The following is a 22,512-nucleotide window of genomic DNA, read 5'->3' on the forward strand; positions in this document are numbered from 1 at the left end:
CGTTTCTTTGAGTGAGATGAAGGAGCCATCTCTCTATTGCACCCTTCTTGCTTCATTCGAAGAGAGCGTGACTTGGAAGGGAGGGAAAACACTACCCAGGCTCCACCCTCGCAGTAACACAACACCTTCGGCGCAGCTACACTAGCTCAGGTTCATTAAGATTCCCTTCCCTCCACAGCGGGAAACTCCACCCACTTTGTCGGGAACTAATCAACTTTGAGCATTTCCAACTGCCCTGGGTAGAGCCGTGTTCAAGGCGGTGACGTTGTTCAAGCAGAGGCGTTCTATTGGGACAAAGAAATGTTTGGTTTAAACTTTGGCTCAGCCTGTTCTGCCCTCGACCAATAGCAAACGAAGGGAGGTGGGTCAACCATGCCATTTTTAATGCCATTAAGAATGTTCGTTGTTATGCTCCTGGTCAGACTAAGGCCCAATTCGAAACAGGGAAGGCAGCTGTCCTTCCAGTGAGCTAACTGGACATCGAGTCATGAAGTGTGGATCGAAACGAAAAATTGCTTTATTTCCTCTCGCGGCAGTTGACTGCATTTGTGGGCGTAACGAGGATATTTCGAGGATACTTCGAGGATACATCAGATGCTGACTTCGCTGCCTTGGTACCCAACATGCTGTGCGCACAGACCTGTATTAACTAATACAGGTCTGTGGCGGTGCGCCACCTCCCTCTCAACCGGAAACCTGAAAAACAAACATGGCTACTACCCAAGCTACTACCTTATCTTACTCTTTATTCTGACATTTATGTATGTAGATATTGAAAATCGAATGGATTAATCAACATTGTAGTATCTAAATATGCTGTTACTAGATCTATTTATAGCCTATTTTACGATCCCGCTGTCTGACGATCATTCAAATAGCATGCGTAAGCTAAACGCTAACGTGATGAACGTAACTCCCGCCATAGAATCGCCGTAACATCAAATGTGCAAGGCGGCGCACTCGTTAGTGCCGTTTGTAACGGCTGCCTCATCAGCTAACTTCACCTATCTGATCAGTGACATGTTTATGTAGGAGGAGAGTCATCGAGTCACTGCCTCCCGTTTCGAATTGGGCCTAAATCTCGAAGAGATTTGAAAGTCATGATAATCAGGCAAGGAAAACGCCTGAGCAATGGAGTTTTGCAAGTGGCGTCCCGCCCCATCGCAGCTAGCCCAATCAGGATAGGTTTTATATTGTCTTCGTCAGGTCGACAGCCAATGAGTGTCTAGGGTTGTGCATCTGTGTGAAAAAGCAGTCAAAGTTGCAAAAATTGTGTGTTAGCGAACAGAAGAAACTGATGGGCATGGGTTAGTTTACAGCTTTATTCTTTCTTTCTTTCTTTCTTTTTCTTTTCTATTCTTTAACCCTCCCCCCCCCATCTTATCCTAATAGTTTTCAAAAAAGTTTAGCATGATTAAAATACTTCGACGCGTTTTGGCATGAAGCCTTCGTCAGGAAGTGAGAGTATTTTAATCATGCTATGCCCAACAAAAAAAGGCATTTTAATTACAAACAAGATGAGTGCCTTGGTATTTCTAAAAAAAAAATTGAAATCAACCAAGCCTGTCACCATCTTAAAGAGCACCATCTTAAAAAACTAGACAGTTCCAGGAAGCACTCCAACTGGACTTTATCCTTATCCTAATAGTTATTTCTGTGTTGTAAGGGGTCTGATGTAGTGCTGAAGGAAAAAATGCAGGGTTGTCGGGTACTTATAGGCCTAGGTCAAACTTAGCGTGAGCAATGCAAGTGCATACTATCTTTGAAGTGCCCAGAAAATCAGACAGAACACATCAGTAAATCAATGGTCTAAATCAGGGATTCTTAACCATAGGGCCGTGGCCCAAAATTGGGCCGAGCTCACAACCTCCAGGGCCGCAGTCAACTTTCAGTTTCGCACCATTGGGCTGCTTGGGCCGTGGGACCGCTAATCAAATAGACTACTAGTGTGCGTCTTTTCCCTCAAACGCAACTCTGTCAGAACGCAATGACCACACCCCGCATTTTTGTTGTTGGGGGGAAGATTCATTAAGAACAAGGTAACACCCTTTGCAGTGGGCTATTTGCAAAAAGATAAATTACCAACCGGTTACGGTTCCCAGCTGATTTGGCGACGTCTTCTGTGTCCTAATATCCTCACGTTTTAGTAGTTAGAAATAATGTGTTCAACAGTTAAGCTACTCAAAATAATTCTAGTTACTGAATAACTTACACGAATTTTGCGTGATATTGGAAAGTTTTACGTCCGAATTTCTGTTGTTCCCGCGCTGCATTTCCAAAAGCGGCTTGATTTTAGACTCTAAATGAAGTCAGTTTGTAATTCTGTATCTATAATGGTGTTATAATACATTTCAAAATAATACCACTTGAAGGAATTGCTTGAAGAAGGTCATAGACCGAAACGGCGCAAGTAAAAAAATCTGCAAATGTGAACAGGTGCAGCGGGAGCTTTTTTGTCTCTATGTTGGTGACCCAGTGGTTCCACTCCTACGCACCTGGCAAAAGGAGGTGTGCAAGAATTCTAAAAATACTAAAATAATACCACTGTCAGTTATTTAAAAAAAAAAAAAAACATGCAGAATTTCCAGTGACTCATCATCTTTATTATGATAACATGTAATGCATCCTAATGTAACAAAACAGCAGCAACATGTCAACAAAATAAATGGAGGCTGTAAGGTTGCCACTAAATATTTAAGACAGGTTGATAGGTGCTTCGTTATTTTTCTTCTTCTTCATTAGTGTTTCACCAGGACATAGGTTGTCCTTTGTAGTCCAGGAAGGCTCCGCTGTGCTTCTCTGTCAGCGTCTCAATGACGCTCAGCATGCCACTCACACTCTCAGCAGCATCTATCTCCCCCTTTTGGACGATAAAGCAAATGCAGTCAGAGCATTGCATGCCATTACAGGTATATTTTAATACTGTATACCAGTGGTCTCCAATTAATTTTCCCCAAGGGCTAAATTATGTCGCCCAAATGAGGCTGAGGGTGAAACAAATCGTCCGGCTGTATGGCCACAGATAGGACGCATCTATGTTTTAATTTGTTCCAACCTCATGGCACGCCAAATGCTTGCCATGCCCGGTCCAGATTTGGTCCGCGGGTTGTCATTTGGAGACCACTGCTGTATAGGCCTACAGTGTAAGCAGTCAGAGTCTTGCATGCCATTATATTTTAATACTGTAAACAAACACTCAGGGCCTTGCAGCCCACTATATTATAATATACAGTAGGCCTACAAACAGTCGGAGCCTTACATGCCATTACAATATACTGTACAGTAAGCAGTCAGAGCCTTGCATGGCATTATATTATAAAGTTATATTATAATATAATATTGCATTTCTGGTATACTAATCAAACCATGCAAATAAGATAGGGCGGTAGGATATCCAGCTTCAGTGCCGTGAATTGTATGCACAAGCCAATATGTTGGCGCGCAGGTTATGTGCACAGAAGTTGTTAAGGTCAATCTCTTCAGAACTTACTGTTAATGTCTTCCTTAATGCTTCTAAATGTTCTTTGTGATAATTTTCATGTACCTACAGCACTTTGGTTAGAGTTGGTTATCCAAGTGTGCCACAGACATGACCTGACTTGACACAGTATCACTCCGGGTATTGGAGAGGGCCGAATGTGAGTGACTCACGTCAGCCTCCCATATCATTGCCCTGTGGTTGTTAGTCCCGTCAGCACGCACCCCCCATGCCTGTGCATACCCCTCCCCATGTTCGTGCCCTGGTGTTAGAGAGATATCAGTTCTCGATAACTCCTATCAGTCACCCCACACCATCCCCCTTCAGCCCCACACCCTCCCATGGCAGTCTCCTGGCAGAGTCGGTTTACCAATAGGCTGACTAGGCAATTGACCAGGGCCCCCAACAGTCAGCCCCACCATGGTTAATATACCAGCATGAACTTTTCAAGCGGGCCTCATGTCAGTAGTTTGCCTAGGGCCCCCAAATGGTCAGAACTGCAGCTGGTCCTGGAGAGGGACCAGTTTGGTAGGGAGAGGGACCAGTTTGGGAGAGGGAGAGGGACCAGTTTGGGAGAGAGAGGGACCAGTTTGGGAGAGGGACCAGTTTGGTAGGGAGAGGGACCAGTTTGGGAGAGGGAGAGGGACCAGTTTGGGAGAGGGAGGGACCAGTTTGGGAGAGAGAGGGACCAGTTTGAGAGAGAGAGGGACCAGTTTGGGAGGGGGAGAAGGAGAGGGAGTTTGCAGCGGTACTTACGTCAGCTCCACCCATGTCTGTGCGCACCCATCCGGGGTGCAGGAGAGTGAAAAGGATCCCGTCCCCCTTGAATTCCTCCGCGTTACACACTGTCATCATGTTCAGAGCTGCCTGAGAGGAGAGACGAGAGAGGGAGAGGGAGAGAGAGAGAGAGAGAGAGAGAGGGGGGGAGAGAATGTGCGAGTGAGCGTGAAAGATAAATGTTTCATTTTTTGAAGGAGGTTATTGAGGGCCGGTGTGATGAAATCATTTGCAGTGCACGCATGCAGCTTCAGCTGAGTCAAGCAGGCACCACGGAAGAAGTTAAAAGTAGCCTAATCATTCATTTGAATCCCCCCTAAATGCACTTAGATTAAAAAGCAACTGAAATTTTATCTCAAGTGGGAATCATAATTATACCTATGGGTCTATTCCACTGCTCGTTTTCTACCCAGTACAGCTCGACACAGCAAGACTCGGACGCCAATTGTTGCGTTTCGATTGGGCACAACACAGCTTGACTAAGCTCGAAAACCAGCCGGCCGACTGAAATGAGCTGAGCAGGTCTTTTACTGCGTACTTCCTAGAATTTGAGACAGCTCGTCCACACAGGTGAATCAAAAAATAATCATGGTGGCCACCAGATCAACACTCTTGGAATGCTCTCAAGTTGATAAGTCAACTGGCCTACATAAAGCAATGCTATGCTAATTGACAACGGCAACGACAACAGCAACTCCAGCCATACACCGGTGTTAAGACCGTCTTACCATTTCCTTGGATTCAGTGGTGAGCGTTGCTGTCGAGAGAGAGTTGAGTCGCTCTTACGAAGCAGTGTTAATTTCGTCAACCACGACGATGACGAAAATATTTCGTCAACGCCCCTTTTTCCCTTGACGATGACGAGACGATGACACACTAAATATTGCCTCCAGCAAATAAAAATGACGAAAATAAAAATATTTTCGTCAAGGAGACTAAGACGAGACGAAATTTACAAGCCATGGACGAATGGACATTAAAAAATATAATTATTTATAATATAAGTGTATATAAGTGTTAATTTTGTCCATGACGAAGACATGTGTTTCTGCAGTAATGACAGTAGTTGCGCCAATCCTCCTCTGATACTGTCATGTTAAACCTCCTCAAGCTTCCACTATTCTCCTTTTCACGTATACTGCCCTGTGTTCGTTGTCTGTTCTTTTTTTGTAATGTTTGCTATATTTGTTGTTTAACCACATGAGTAGGCAGTTCGCAAGCAAATCATGAAGGTCGGATTTGTGAATTTATTTAAATCAGTCACCGCGGGAGCGCGCGCCAGCGGGGGAGAAAGTTGGCCTGTCTAAACAGAGGCACGGCTACTGCAGTTTTGAAAAGAATCAATGGATGGGCGATCACTAACTAGTTTTAAACTGTTGAGATTTGAAACTTGTTCTTGTCGAGAGCAACGCTAAAAAGACCCAAGGAAGTCGACAGCATTTCCATGCATCTGAAGCGTCTTCATAAGTTCCAAAAACTATTTTCAGGGTCATGCTTATCGAGCCTCGACACCCCTGACAAACAAAACAGCATTAGTCTTAATAAATATTTGTATGTAGGCCTACGTGTCCTTTCTATCGTCCAGTCTGCAAACCCCTGCCTAACTATTTTTCCTGGGACTTTTGCAGGGCATACGAAGTGTGCTCGCGCAATCTATTTAAGCCTATTCCACGCATGCCGCACGAGTCATTATCGTAGTAGTCGCATTGCCAATTGAAAACAAAAAACGCTAACTTGATAGTCTAACATCAGCAATATTTTATCTGACTCGTGGTCATCGGGAGGCCACTATCAGGGAGACTTCTTGAACTTCATGGAGACTTGGGATGTCTGGTCTTCCCACTGCCGGCAATCTGCAGGCTTTAAGTCACGCGGTCAGGTGAAGAAGAGCATGTAGCTTCCTCTGTGATCAAACTCAAAATCAAATAATATGCAGCAGCTTCTAATGCACGAGAGAGAGAGAGAGAGAGAGAGAGAGAGAGAGAGAGAGAGAGAGAGAGAGAGAGAGAGAGAGAGAGAGAGAGAGAGAGAGAGAGAGAGAGAGCGAGCGAGCGAGCAGCCTCCTGGAAGTGTGTGTGTGTTTGTGCGCGTGCGATGCTCTTTTGCTCTATGATGTTGAAATGACTGCTTTGGGTTTTGATGGAAAATGACCAAGTAACAAGGTGAATATTTGCTGCAATAGGCTATATTAGTAATACTTTCTGAAATAACAATAGCCATTGTAGGTTATTTATTTTACACCACAATATTGACTAAAATGACTAAAATTTGAAATGTTGACGAAAATGACTAAAATGACTAAAATTTGACTATAACTAAAATTGATTTTCGTCATTTTGACTAAGACTAAGACTAAATAAAAAAAAGCTGACGAAATTAACACTGTTACGAAGGACGTTGCTACCGTCGTTAGCAAAGACACTTTCGAGATACGGACCCCTGGTTTGACAGCACTACTCAGCACACCACTCACCACACAGCATGGCACAGCCACGATGTATGTGGAAAAACACCTAAAGCTGCAATCTCGGCATCATCTCACATCACGTTGAGGGTCTCTTAAAGGAGCACCATGTAAAATTGTTGCCAGAGTACTTAAGGTATTGCAACTATGCTCCTCATTGAAATTGTGCCAGCCTATTAAACACAAGCAGGTAATTGGAGTGCTTCTGGGTCTTCACCTTTTTCCCTTGGTGCTCATCAGTGTAGGGGCTCTCAAACTTGGTCCAGGAAGACAGATGCTGAGGCCCTCAAGGTTGCAATTTTGTTACTTTTTTAATTGGCTACAATGCCTACGTGTTTCGGCCCTTATGGCCTTCTTCAGGTCGTATCGATAAAGAAAAAAAAGTACAAAAATTGCAACCTTGAGTGACTCAGCATCTGTCTTCCTGTGCCAGCCAATGCCAAATTTGATATTTACATGAATATTAATAAACAAGAAACCAGTATTTTCTAGTATGACCAAAGGACGGTAAGCTTTGCCGCTAAAAATGCCCATTTCTGGAAATTCAAAATGGCAGACCATGGAGAAGATCCCCCTTTTCATGTATGTAAAATGCAATTTTCCCAGTCATAATGAATACTTAGAATTTAATGGTGGTGGTAAGTGTTTGTTAAAAAGGTAAGGTTTGTGAATGGACTGTGTGAATTCTGGAAATGACCTACTAAAATATTACACAGTGCACCTTTAAACAAGGACAGATTACTACACAGGTCTACTGGTCCCAGGCTTAGGGGTCCAAAGGCCAAGGGGGCCCTGAAGACCAAGTCTCCGCACTACAGAAAAACACGTAATTATAGGTCTACATTTATATTTTCAGATTTTCAGGGGAGAAACTCATGGACCACAAACAACAAAGCCTCCCTAACAACATTGTTATACTATATGCAGAGTTGATTTTTTTAAAATGTATTAAAGACATAGTAATAATAGTAGGGCTTACTTGGAAAAGAGGCAATTGTCTCAATGTGACTACTCTAGTAAAATAAAGGAGAAATAAAATAAAAATAGAAAATAGTTATATTAATCCCCATTACCACCACCACCGTCACCATTATCATCATCATCATCATAAAACACAGCATGTAAACCTCAGTACCTTGTTAATGTAATGATAATAATAACCGTCATCATCGTAATTATTCAAAGATAGAACAGCATGTGAGTACCTTGCTGACGCGATAAGGGAGAGCGAGGACAGGGAAGAAGCCGTATGTGGCAGGCACTTGTGCGATGCAGGCACCCAGTGTGGAAATGTTGATGACCGTAGCTTTTCTACAGGATATGCCAGACTCACTACTCTTCTTGGCCGCCGCCTGAAGCAACGGCAGGAACTCCTGATAGCAGAAAGAAGAGAGAGAGAGAGAGAGATTTCAGTTCCATCTTCTTAGCATGTGAAAAACAGGACGCCAGACACATGCAGTTTAGGTTATTATGACACTATGAAATAATGTCAAACAGTATCAAGAACTGCCACAGTCATTAGTGTACGTAGGTAGCCTATATACTATGTACAGTAGGCCTACCACTGCTAGCACCTTTATAGCAATGTGCCACGAGCCATGGCATCTACAGTATACCTCAATGGTTAGGGAGTGTGTACCTGGGGATCATAAAATGCCTGAAATGCCCTTGACCAGGTCCGTCGACAGGGGGACTAATGGGTATGTTGTCCCGGGCCAAGGGAGATAGGGGGCCCAGAATTGGATCCCCATTACATTGTATGTATTGGGTAAGGGACCCTTTCAGGTGACTTTGTCCTGGGCCCAGCGAAAGCCATCAGTGCCCTGGACTAAGGCACCTCAACTCTACGTACATCCTCAGATTATAACCTACACCTTGTACCTATTACTGTACTTTAAGCAGTGATGGTCAAAACAAATGTATTAGTTACCGTACACTCTATTGCCATATATTTATAATGACTTGGCTTTACCAGTCCACTCCAGCCAGGCTGGTTGAAGGCCCATTGGTTAATCACCTGGTTTAATTGGACAGGTAAAACAAGATCATTTGGAATATAATATGAGGATTGTAACTAACAAATCCAAATTGCCTATCAGTGACTTGAAATGGCTTTAGATGAAAGTGTCATCCAAGTGTAGTGTAGTGTAGTGTAGTATCATGTAATGTAGTGTACGTAGTGTAATGCTACCTTTGTCATCCTCATGGGTCCCATGACGTTTACGTTGAAGGTGTTCTCCATCTCGGAGGGGGTGGCTTCCTTCATGTTGTTGTAGGACATAATGGCTGCGTTGTTGACCATCAGGTTCAGTCCATCGCCCCCCACGATGGAGCTCACCTGCTTGGCCGCCTCCAGCACGCTGGCACTGTCTCCAACATCTGCAAGCCACAAGTCACTTGTTTTTCCCTTCCTTGAACAAAAGATCCATTCGTCCCAGCTTACTGTCGCAGTTCTTTTTTGTTTTGGATTCACTGTTTTTTTATTATTTATATATAAACAAGATCCCAAGACGGGAAACAGTAGCATTAAAAAGTCAGTCACCAAAAACAATGCATTCACTGCACTAATAATGCAGTAAAACGTACATTTTTTTTCCACAAGTGATGGTTTACATGTACAACACTTTGTGTGAAAGCACCACCAAATGCTGGAATGTAGGGAAATGTGGAAAGTAGGCCCCGGTTACTTATGTATTCATGTAATGTAACATTTTTTTCATTTATTTACTTATTTACCAAGGCGAATGGCGTGGATGACTCCTGGGTGCTTCTTCGACAGCTTCTCCAAACCCTGCACACACATGAAGGAAAAAATATGAAGTGTCACATACTGTAGTGTAGAGGTTGACAGATTTCCCTTCAAGAAAGAAAGTAGTGAGGCTTCTTAAGTCAATATTCCACAAGAATCTTTCACTTGGTGATGCAAGCATCAAATTTGGTTCAGAGGTGCTTTAGACCCTACCCTTTTAGAAAAGGTCGCTATCCAGGTGAAAAAACAAGATGGCGGCCATTTTTCAAGATGGCCGCCTCATTAAAGGTGAAAAAAGCTGTTTTCGTCTTAGAATGTGTCGAAGTTGAGCCAACATTTCTTCATTAATATTTACAATTATTTATTGGAAATTAACAGATAATATCTTGTATGTAGAATATCTTCATTTCAGAGATGTTTCTCTTCAATGTGCTTCTGTGTATTTCTGGGGCCTAGCTGAGTACAGAGGACAGCTGCCCTGTCGTAAACTGAGCTACAGAGGTGTCGAGCAGCCACTTGGGCTGGAGTTAGTGAGTTGGTTATCATGGAGTGACCAGTTCCATATTTGACTTATTCAGTTAGAGGCTGAACTGACCATATTTGTGAAATGTATTCTTGTACTGAGACACTGATGTTTTGACCATGTATGTTTCATGATGCAATACACTTGTGGGGTTTAAATACTGTTCTCAGATGAAGCTCAGAAGAACGGTTGCGGTAAGGATAGGTGAGGTTGTGAGCAGGGCCTCGTGCTCTGTCTCACAACAAGCCGTTCTCACACTTAGGAGAAGAGCTGGGGACGACTGGGGAAGCGCTTGGCGGATGGGCGCTAAAGCCCTGATGCTAAAGGCACTATGCTACATTATGGTATTCTAAGGGTTAACTGAATTGCTCTTCTCACTTGCAATGTACAATAAATTGGTAATCTTGATGGCAATGGCATTCGTCTTCTCCTGTGATTTCCTGGCTTCTGGTTTCTTCACTGTTCTCCTGCACAAAGATGGGTAATGTATGCTTATGGCTGATTGAGCCCAATGAACTAAATAATAACTAAGTATGTAATAGTGATAACAATAATATAAATACTTGGGTATTAATTGGTAAATGGTAAACATACACGAGTCAGATAGCAGAAGATGGTTATCCATTGTGCACAGGCATTATAGCCCAGATTAAGTCTTATTAATTAAATTGGGTTATGGACTATTTTATTGGCCCAGCTAATAATCTTAATTAGCAATGTGGGTTAATTATAAAAAGTTACCACATATTTGTCGTTGCCTGCCAGGAGATTTTCAGACATTTAAAGTGGTTTTTGATGTGGTGGGGCAAGAAACTGTGCACATACTGATTGCGTTTTGCTCTCTTTGGCCGGGGAGCTGGGTGCAATACAGTGCTTATTCTGTGCAATAGATTAAAAGCGGTGCCATGTTTGCAGACCAGTGGCCACGGTCTGGGAACATTGTAACGCTGCATTGATGTGTTACTGGGGTTTTTCCAGGACTATTTTGTAGCTATTTCTTGCCTCGCACATTTTAATTCCTAAAATAATGTTCTGTTTCAAAAGAACCTTTTACTGTATATCTCAACCATGGAGGGGGCCTCTGGACCTATGACATCAGTTGACCATGTGACTAGGGCCATTTGTGGTCATTTCCAAGATGGCGGCTGAAGCAAGTAGGACAGAGAGCACATGTCAGCTGCTGCTAGAAAATGCATTTAAAGATGCAATTTGCCTTCTGACGCGACACATAACATGAGGAAGATAAGTATAGTTTGACTAATGGTTTTTATAAGTTACTTCTGTGTATTTGATGTATGTATTGAGGAATTTAGAGGATGTGGCATGGGCAGTGAAGAAACGCATGCACAAGTCTAATGAATTTTTAAGGTGTTTATTTTAAGTTGCAGTGTAGGTTAAAAGAACTGTTATAATACTACTTGTTTACTGTTGTTTTAGTGTTGTTATTAAGGTTAAGATCTAAATTTGTGGAGTATTCTGTCTCTCTTTGAAGCTGTATTGGCCGCAAGGCTGGTGAGCTATTTATAGCTGCGGCCTAGCATTCGACACCCACATGTGAAAAGCTCTATCACAGACACTGTTGGGAGATACTTTAGTGTAAATTCTTATTTACTGAAAATCTGCCAAATTACAATTTCTCTTTACACATATATTCATTTTTGGGGTTGGAAATTTAATGGGCTATAGTCACATGCACATTTAATGGGGTAATTAGGAAATTAATAGATTTATTTCTAGATTAATCAATTTAAGGAATCTTTGTGCAAAAGAACAAGGAACAGAAGGAATGCCACGGAGAAGGGTGCCATTGGGTCATTGCAAGTTTGTAAGTATGAATTTTATCTCTATTTGACTAAATTTTAGTTGGGTAGTGTGTGTTAAGAATATTCTAGTCTATTTGTGTACTGGGGAGGTTTACGACCTTTTACGACAGCTGTTGCCAGCTCGTCTATAGTCTATTCTGCAGGCAGAATGGCTGTGTGCTAGCTATTTAAAGATGGCTGCCTCTTCTGCAGAGAGGGGGTCATATTAATTTTAAGGGCAGAGCTTTGTTAAATTGACTATTATATAAGTGAATGGGGGTATGTACGTGTGAGTGAATGAAATGTTTAGTGTTATTATACCATACATTATTAATCATAGAATCAGTTTATGGAAATTAATTTTCAAACATTGGAGTTGGTTACTACAGTAACAAGCAGCTGCAAACACTATAGTCATGACACAGAATGCATATGTACATACATAGGATACACACATACACAAAGTGGAAAGCTCAGAAGTTTAAAGAAAGGAGACTATAGGTGCACTTTGCCAATGGTGTAAAATGTAACATTGAATTTTGTTCCTCCTTATGAGTTTTAACTTATAGGGTAAAATTAATTATGGAGAAGTTTAACTTGCTTTCCACTATGGTTAAGTGTACCATGTCATAGGAATGTAACGGAAGCTGAGCTACATGTATCATACACAAGTACATATATACATACATATGGGTTAAGTGTTATCTTGAATGATTGAATCTGCAGATGTATTGGGTATTTCTTCTGTCAACTGTTTAGTGTTCTGTTCTTGTGGTCAACAATGGTACTACTGTTGTTTAATTAATATTGATGAAGTGGTGTTATGTTGACTACAAGAATAGATTTTAAGTTGAGCCTAAGCTTTCCTTTTCAGTTGCACAGACGGGTCCCTTGAAATGTGCAGACATTCATCATACTGGATCTGGAATGACCACCAGTCCTAGGTCTTTGCCTCTCTGAACTTCTTTTTGTTGTGTCCTAAACTGGGGGTATAGAAAAAGTGGAAAAAGTGAAGTAATGCTAGCCTATACAACAAAAGATGGATATGAACGCGCCGGTATCCTACCAATTTGGCTGTGTGAAAGCGGGGATTGCGATTGCTAGGGGTTCCACTCCACAGTATAAAATAAGACTCTAATAAGCTGTTATAATTCTCAAAGCAAGTTCACTTGGTCCTGGGCTATTCTGTGTACATCGTGCGCTGACTACCCCAGTACAGAGTGTATTTTGGTAGGCAACTTTGTGGTATTGTATAGGTTTATTTTGAGTTATGGTAATGTAATACATATATATTATGAAACAACAAAGACTCTATTTTTTATTGTGGAGTGATATAACTCGTAGAGATGGGAAGCCATCGGGTATGAAATTTAAGACCAACTTTGGGCCCTCTGTTGGCAGAATGAAATTGGTAAGTGGGAGAGCGATGTTGGCAGCACATCGTTTAGTCGGATGTCTTAGGGACATGGAATTTTGGGCGAGTGAAGCTGCAATCGCATTGGATGAGGTTTAGAATCATTCAATGGGGTCAGGAAGCTGAAACAGGTCAACTCTTAGTTGAGTTGTCTCTGTCAATGAAGAGTTGTTCAGAAAGGTAAACATCTATTGATTGACCATTTCAGTGTTTTGTGATCTTTCTCTCATCTTGTGCAATGAAGTCATGAATCTTGTACAGGATGCCTGGGCCATGATGACTGGGCCATGATGACTGAGGGTGAGAAGTGAGTGTCTTGTCTTGTCACTTGCTGTTGGTGAGTTTGAGTGAGTGAGTGGCCCTATAGAGAAAGACTAGTGAGTGCTTGTTGAATGAAGGCAATGGAGTCTTCCATTGTGGTGAGTGTAAATGTCTGTTATTTGTTAAGTAACTTAAAATTAGGAAAATCTGAGGAAAAATGGTAATGGAGAAATACAGTAACACATAGACTGAACACATTGAGTCTATTTAACTTTTAGTTTATTTCCTGTGTGGGATTTTGGTTTGTTTTATTTCTTTTAAAAGTTTAATTTCAGTTTTGGGACATCACTTAAGATGTTGGGGTTTTATTTTTGAGTCACTGCTATTGATAGCTGTAATTATTCTCTTAACATTACTAAGTGGAGTCTTTTTAGCAGTTGTAATAACACATGTTATAACCAGAGATGTGTGTGTGTCTCTCCCTTTCAGTAGCTAAAGAAGGCGCTTTACGACCTGTCGTAAAAGGACACTGCTTGCAGGGGCATGGAGTGACTGGTCAGACAGAGAGAGTGAGATAAGGTTGCGTGAGTAGAAACCACTTTGAGACTGAAGGAGTTTAAAGTAACGCTTCTTAAAGCGGTGACTCATTGTCATCTTCATTTTTCATTTTATTTCTCATTCTTAGTTTATTTTAATTTCATTCTTCAGTTGTTTATTTATTTTGGGGGTTTGAGTTATTTTGCCCACAAGGGTAATTGGTTTATTTGCTACTTAGAACTGATGACGTGAAGTTTGATACACTTGAACACAAGTATACTTAAGTCACAGTTAGATGTCAAGCATAAAGATTGAAGTTAGTTGACATGTAGGTATAGTTGACATTGCTGAGTACATACAGTACAACACACTTTAGGATTTTATTTACAGATATTTTCATTTCATTTTTGGTTTCACTTTAAGTTTATTTTTATTTCTTTTGGGGTTTTACTTTATTTTGGGGAGTTTATTTTATTTATTTTGGTTAACGTTAACGTTGGAGACTTGGAGTTTTAATACTGTAAGCGTGCAAAGCATTCGTGAGATTGCATTAGGCACTAAGTACCTCTCAGATATGAGAAGTTGACCTGTTCCACAGAAAATAATTCTATTCTCTGTGGAAGGGGGGTAGAGTGTAGAAATTTAAATTATTTTGCCAAAAGAAGTGTTATAGGTCATGAACAAGTTCACTAGAATGCACCATACATGCATACAACATCATATAGGTTGAGGAGAAGTGTATACACTGATTGTTGAAAGTGGTGAAATAATTTGGGTGTGTGCTAACATTGGTTTGTAGTTACAGGTGGAAATAACGAGGAGTGGTCGAAGAGGAGAAAATCATCATGGAAGGTTGCCAGTGGATGATCTCTCTGCCTCTCTCTGAATCTCTCTCAAGGACTGAGCTGTCTCTCAAGTGAGGGAAAAGTTCAACATGGACAGTTGGACTGAGGTCATCAAAAGGGTTGTCTCTGCTGAGATGATCTGTTGCTGTTTCCGGAGGATCAACGACTGTCGTTTTGAAAGTTTGTGGATTAATTGACGGTGTTTCTTTCTGATCGAAAGTGGACTGAGTTGTTTCAAGTGACAAAGGGGCGTCAGGAGACGTTCCAGGATGGACGATGGACAGAGTTCAAGGAGCTGAGGTCAGTTGGACCTGATGGCAGGTGTGGGCACGAATGCCAGGACTGAATCCTGCCAGCTAGAGAAATGCTGGAGGAGTGCAAAGAGTCGCTGAGGAAATTGCCACAGTGCCAGGCAGGCAAGGAGCTGATGCCAGCATCCACGGATGGGTGCAAAAGAAATGTACCAGAGATCGTCGAAAGATTGCTGAAAGACTGAGAAATGTGAGCTGAATGGTACTGGAGTTGTAGGGGGTGTCTCGTGATACCTTCTCCGCAGATGGTTGTCTGAGTGTTTCCAAGGCTCGGACAGTCCTCATCTGGAGGTATGCTATGGACACATGCTAAGAATGGATCTACAGGAGCAACGACAGCTGCCCATGAGGGTAGCGAGGACTGAGTGAGTTTGCTGTTTCAACAGGTTTCACTGGAGAGAGACAGAGCGATGGACAAGAGAGAGAGAGAGAGAGAGAGAGACTGGTCTGGCAACAACAAGATGGCGTCATGGACATTATGGACATTAGTTAGTTGACCACTTCCTTGAGACAGGTTAGGGGTATACTGCACACCAGATTGTTTCATTGATTTCACATTTTTCATTATTTCATTCATTTCACATTTTTTTGTTTTATTTCATTGATTTCATATTTACTGATTATTTCCTTGATTTAATTTGCTGATTACTTTATTATTTTCAGAAAGTGTCTGATTTCAGGTTTTGAAGTGAATTGCATACAGTTGCATTCAACATTTAGTGAGGTACATACTGATTCTGATTTTACAGGAATAAATTCATTAAAGGCTGTCGGGCCACACACTCAAAATGAGAAAATATTCACATGGGTTTGCAAAACAGTGGGATGTTCAATAAAGGGGCAATTCATAATTTTCTTTTGGGAAAAGTTTGGGTTAACAAGAGTGTCAACTTTGAAGGAAGTTTCATATTTTATTGACTGACTGATGTACATTTTAGTGCTCAAAAAGTTTCATGCAGAATATTAATGAAGAAATGATTTTAAGGTTTAAAATTCGGTTTGAATTTCAAAAGGGGCGTTATGTCGTAGTTTTGCCAACATTTCTTCATTAATATTTACAATTATTTATTGGAAATTAACAGATAATATCTTGTATGTAGAATATCTTCATTTCAGAGATGTTTCTCTTCAATGTGCTTCTGTGTATTTCTGGGGCCTAGCTGAGTACAGAGGACAGCTGCCCTGTCGTAAACTGAGCTACAGAGGTGTCGAGTCACACAGCCACTCGGGCTGGACTTAGTGAGTTGGTTATCATGGAGTGACCAGTTCCATATTTGACTTAGTCAGTTAGAGGCTGAACTGACCATATTTGTGAAATGTATTCTTGTACTGAGACACTGATGTTTTGACCATGTATGTTTCATGATGCAATACACTTGTGGGGTTTAAATACTGTTCTCAGATGAAGCTCAGAAGAACGGTTGCGGTAAGGATAGGTGAGGTTGTGAGCAGGGCCTCGTGCTCTGTCTCACAACAAGCCGTTCTCACACTTAGGAGAAGAGCTGGGGACGACTGGGGAAGCGCTTGGCGGATGGGCGCTAAAGCCCTGATGCTAAAGGCACTATGCTACATTATGGTATTCTAAGGGTTAACTGAATTGCTCTTCTCACTTGCAATGTACAATAAATTGGTAATCTTGATGGCAATGGCATTCGTCTTCTCCTGTGATTTCCTGGCTTCTGGTTTCTTCACTGTTCTCCTGCACAAAGATGGGTAATGTATGCTTATGGCTGATTGAGCCCAATGAACTAAATAATAACTAAGTATGTAATAGTGATGACAATAATATAAATACTTGGGTATTAATTGGTAAATGGTAAACATACACGAGTCAGATAGCAGTAGATGGTTATCCTTGTGCTACTGGCATTATAGCCCAGATTAAGTCTTATTAATTAAATTGGGTTATGGACTATTTTATTGGCCCAGCTAATAATCTTAATTAGCAATGTGGGTTAATAAAAAAGTTACCACAAATGCCAAGTAATCAAGATATCTGAGTGATGGAAATATTAAAATCTATGCATTATGACCAGGGCAACTTCATAGTATCATTATTTCATCACAAAATGGCCACCACTTTTCAAAATGGCAGCCCTTACATGACTGAAAATGCACATTTATGACATACAGCTGTCCGATAGCAGGTATTCAATAATGCATACTAACCTTGCCATCACTGTTGGAATACAATGTCGTAAAAACAAATTTGTTTACATTCTGTATTAGAGTGATGTTATAGAACAACCAGGGTACACTGGTGATATCACTGCTGTGAGACTCAGCATGGGGTTCAGTGTCGGCTTGTGGTACAATAGCTGTAGTTGTAGTTTACTAACTCTTTAGTATACTCACTTTAGTTGTTAGTATTTATAGTCTCCCATATGCTATCCAATAAGACCCTGTATATAGCTTAATTAGAAATGTAGTTAGTGTAGTTAGAAATTTAGTTAGATAGCCGCACCTGAATTGACAGGATGTGCCAGTGTGGGAGAGCCGAGCCAAGGGTAACGGGGCTTCAGTTACCTGGATAGTGTACAGATTGCACGGGACTTAAATGACACTGGATGAACGATCGGGCTGGGTGTAAGGCAGAAGTTGCCTGATTTTCATAGACTTCAGATCACGTTTTCTGGTCTGACCAGGACTATAACGATTAGCGTTTCCATACAGGATGAATTTTGATTCCATGGCCTGGTTAACCCGCCTCCCTCGGCTTGCTACTGGTTGAGGGCTGTGCCGAAGTTTAAACCAAACATTTCTTAGCCCAATAGAACGTCTCTGCTTAAACCACGTCACTGCCTTGAACACATCTCTACCCAGGACGGTTGGAAATGCACAGTTGATTGGTTCCAGACAAAGTGGGTGGAGATCCCGCTGTAGCGGGAAAGAGCAAGCTCCTGGCCCTACTGTGTGTAGCTGAGCCGAAGGCGTTGCGTCACCAGTAGAGCGGAGCCCGGCTAGGGCAGAAGATGACTTAACCTTGTTGTGTCCCATATCTCAATGTGCTTTGATAATTTGAACGGTTGGGTGGTAAAAGGATAGACCCTCGGCCTTTAACCGTATTACACAAGATGTCTGCTAAAAATCCATTGAGCTGCAGTACGTGTCGGGAACAACACCTCAATCACCCTGACCCTGAGCACGGGGGCCCCGCAAGGTTGTGTGCTCAGCCCCCTGCTGTTCACGCTGCTGACACATGACTGCACAACGAGCCACAGCACTAACCATCTGATGAAGTTTGCGTACGATATAACACTAGTGGGCCTCATCACTAAGAGTGACGAGACTCACTACAGAGAAGAAGTAGACTTGCTGGCCAGATGGTGCAAGGACAACAACCTCCTGCTGAATGTCAACAAGACCAAGGAGATTGTTGTCAACTTTCAGAGGGGCCAAAAACAACTGCTACCACTGACCATCGACAATGATGTTGTGGAGAGAGTGAGCAGCACAAAATTCCTTGGAGTGCACATTAGCGACGACCTCTCTTGGACCACAAACACATCATCACTGGCGAAGAAGGCCCAACAGCGCCTCTACTTTTTGTGCAAACTGAAGAAGGCAAGTGCTACACCCTCCATCATGACAGCATTCTACAGAGGAACCATCAAGAGCATCCTGGCCAGCTGTGTGACACAGTGTGAGGAGGAGGTTGCACAGAGCACAACAGGAAGACACTCCAGCGCATTGTGAATACAGCGTAGAAGATCATTGGTGCGCCACTCCCTCCCTGCAATACATTTACACCACCCGCCCCACCCGAAAAGCACTGATGATCACCAAGGACATAAGTCACCCTGCACACAAATTGTTCAGTCTCCTGCCCTCTGGAAAGAGGTACAGGTGCCTCTGCTCCCATACCACCAGGCTGACAAAGACCTTCATACACCAAAGCAATCAGGATGCTGAACTCTTAACCCGCCCTCCTATCCCTGATAGCCCCCCCCCCTCAACACTGAATTGTGATTGCACATTCTACTTGCACTAACTCAAAACACACACACACACACACACACACACACAACACTGAACTAACTCAAAAGCACACACAAACATGCACACACATGTTGCTGCTGCTTCATGCCTGTTACTTAATGACTGTACTGGAAAACTAGCTACCAACTATAGTTGTAAATATTGCACATTACAATTGCTTACTTTATATGTATTATTATTTCACAATGCTACTATCACCATATCAGAATCGTCACAATAGGACATAACTGAAAATGCACAACAATACCTCTTCTTAATACATGTTCTATGTATGTCTGCTGTTGCCCAGTCTTGCACTTTATATGTCTGTAAGGGTATTGTATAGGTACTCTAGGTGTAATGCATGTGTACTGTCTATGTCTACATGTCTACAAGTCCACACCTAAAGTCTATGTCTATGTCTGCATGGGAAAGTAAGAAACGTAATTTCAAGTCTTTGTATGGCCAGTGCATGTAAAGAAATTCTCCAGTATGCAGGATTAGAGATGATGTGGATCGAATTCGGCCATGGTCATTCCATCAGGTGGCTGCCAATTCATGACATTGTGTTGAATCTTGGGCCACAGAAGTCCAAAAGCATGATGTCCTTCCATTCTTTCACTGGCTGTGATGTTGTATCAGCTTTCCATAGCAAAGGCAAGAAAACAGCATGGCAAACATGGGACGTCTGCCCTGAAGTGACTCATGTCTTCAAAAAGCTCAATTCATACCCAGAAGTAATTGAAGATACTGACCTGAACCTTCTTGAGAGGTTTGTCATCAATATGTATGACAAGAACAGCACAACAGACAAGGTTGATGAGGTTAAGACTGGACTTGTTTGCTCGGAAACAAAGATCCTATGATGCCATTCCACCGACAAGTGCATCCCTTGTCCATCATGTTAAACGGTCCGCTGCCAAACTGCCTGTATATGGGGCCGAGCTACTGTGTGCAAAATGCAAATTGAAAGCCCTGCCAACTGGGGGTGGCAAAAAGATGGTGAGGCCTGGAAAGTTCTCTGGTCAAAGCTTCCTACAATTGCGGAGAGTTGCCAGCAACTGACAAAATGTAGATGCAAGACTGACTGCCGAGGAAGATGCTAATGGTATTGCTTTAGACTCAACTGTACAGTTATGTTCCTGCAAATGTGGAGGACTAAAAATAACTAATCCAATATGTGCATCAGAGAGTTTTCCTACCCAAACAACAAACATGTAATCATTATAGGCCTACTTCTGTAAAAGCAGTTCAATTGGTGGCCATCTTGGAAAATGGCCGCCATTTTGTTTTTTCACCTGGATAGCGACCTTTTCTAAAAGGGTAGGGTCTGAAGCACCTCTGAACCAAATTTGATGCTTGCATCACCAAGTGAAAGATTGTTTGAGGTATTTGCTGCACTAAAGAAAGAAGGAAAGAAAAGAATACAATAGAAAACAAAAACACCTGACTTAATTTCAACTTAGTTGCAGTTTTGTGTGCAGCTCGCCTTTCAAGAAAGAAAGAAAGAAAGAAAGAAAGAACAAAAAGAAAGAAAAGAATGCAATAGAAAACAAAAACACCTGACTAATACCAATTTAGTTGTTGCTTGGTGTGCAGCTTTCCCTTCAAGAAAGAAAGAAAGAAAGAAAGAAATGTAACACTTTATTTTAATGGTTCACCATTACAGTGGATCTACCACATTAGGTACAGTGTAATAACCAGTGTAACAATATTTAATGTGTAATACCAGTGTAACAATATTTAATACAATGTATTACCAGTGTAACACAAATACATGATGTATAAAATTGGTACATGGTGTTACACTGGTATTACATTGTATTAAATATTATGATAGATCCCCGGTAATAGTGAACCATTGAAATAAAATGTTACGAAAGAAAGTAGGGGCCTAACTGAGTGACCTGCCTTCTCACCTCTGCCTTACTGGGGTCCCGACAGCCGGCGAAGATCCTGCGTCCAGGACATGGCTTCTCGGCCAGCTGTTTAATAAACTCCAGCCCCAGGCCACGGTTGGCCCCAGTGACCAGGATGTTGCAAGTCTTTCCTGCCATGTCGTGGTCGTTCACTATTAGGATGATCAGCAGTGTAGTGCAGTGTGGAGAAGAGAGTGTGAGTGCCTGTTGATATAGTCCTGGACCACTCCTTCTAAAAGCATGCTCCCTATGCACTCATTCAACTTTGACCTCCCGTTGTTGGAGTGGGGTGGAGTTGTACATGAAGTTGTACTCACACCCTTGACACACAACCCTCGACTACCATTGACGATGACACTGTTCAGCCTTTTCTGAGATCCAGGCCATTTAGATGTGTCCTAGCATCTCCACAGCAGGGTATGTCCATCCGTCCGTCTGAAACGCGTTCTTAAATTTTAATTCCCTCCTGTGTCTACAAGGCGGCAAAGTATCTGCATAGACCAGGAATGGGAAACCTATGTCTCGAGGGCCATTTGCGGCCCTTGAGGCCGTTTTATCCGGCCCTCGATGTAATTTTAATGCAGCTTCACATGAAATATGACACATTGTGTAATGGAATCTTAGAAAATACATTTGCAGTACAATTAAGTTATGTTCAGGGGACCCACAGAAGCTGGGGTCTGTTCTAAAGGTTGCTGCCTTCAATACAGTAGGCCTAAAGTGCAGGGGGAAATCATGGGCTGTGTCTCAAATGCCGCACTTGTGCACTTCGGGCACTGTTTTTCAGTACCTAGGGCGCTCACACTGAAAATTTCAGTTGAGCCAGTGCACTGAAAGTGCCAGGATGATCCCCTAACAATGGCGGACAAATGCAGTGCTTGAATGATGGACACTGCACGCACTAAACGGCGGCCATGTTGACAATGACACGGAGGAAATGTGGCATTCAGTTCAGTAGAAGAGTTTGGTCAACAGTCTCTTAATTCTGTAAGTAATGTTGATGGGACACCAACCTTTTCATGCCAACCAAAGTATTGTATGTGTGATTGTTGTCCTTTGGGGTGAAGGACATGGAAATACAACCACCAGACGCTGTGCCTTGTAAACAGTAGGCAACTCATATTTTGGCAAGCTAATGCCATGCTCAGCTGTCACTTCCAGCGAGGGCGCAGTGCACAGTGCTCAAACTTTTCCAAGACACTATGCACTAAAGACCTCAGTGCACTGTGTTGTGCAGATGCCTGCCCATCACAAGCCCCTGCCTACGCTGTTGTGCAAAAAGTGTGGCTCTCCACACGGGACCTTCGCATGAAACACCCTTGCAAGAAGCTAAGACCTAGATACATAGGCCCGTTTTGTAATAGTGTCACATACCTCCTCCAGCTGCCCCCACAATATAGAATCCATCCTGTGTTTCATGTGTCACTGTTGAAACCTTTTTAACCTGTCAAGAC

General features: G+C 42.2%; 1 protein-coding gene across 1 annotated transcript; it reads right to left on the reverse strand.

Annotated features, from left to right (window-relative positions):
- Positions 1–2,588: 2,588 nt before the first annotated feature.
- Positions 2,589–22,451, reverse strand: LOC134466106 (C-signal-like). Its single transcript, XM_063220006.1, has 7 exons — positions 22,433–22,451; positions 21,059–21,210; positions 9,456–9,510; positions 8,911–9,098; positions 7,925–8,092; positions 4,235–4,345; positions 2,589–2,860 (listed from the first exon to the last, which is right to left on the reverse strand). Exons 2-7 carry the CDS (start codon positions 21,194–21,196, stop codon positions 2,747–2,749), a joined length of 774 nt encoding a protein of 257 aa, XP_063076076.1. The 5' UTR covers positions 21,197–21,210; positions 22,433–22,451; the 3' UTR covers positions 2,589–2,746.
- Between the last annotated feature and the right edge of the window lie 61 nt (positions 22,452–22,512).

The sequence above is a fragment of the Engraulis encrasicolus genome, chromosome 2 (assembly GCF_034702125.1).
Source record: "Engraulis encrasicolus isolate BLACKSEA-1 chromosome 2, IST_EnEncr_1.0, whole genome shotgun sequence".
Classification (NCBI taxonomy): Eukaryota; Metazoa; Chordata; class Actinopteri; order Clupeiformes; family Engraulidae; genus Engraulis; species Engraulis encrasicolus.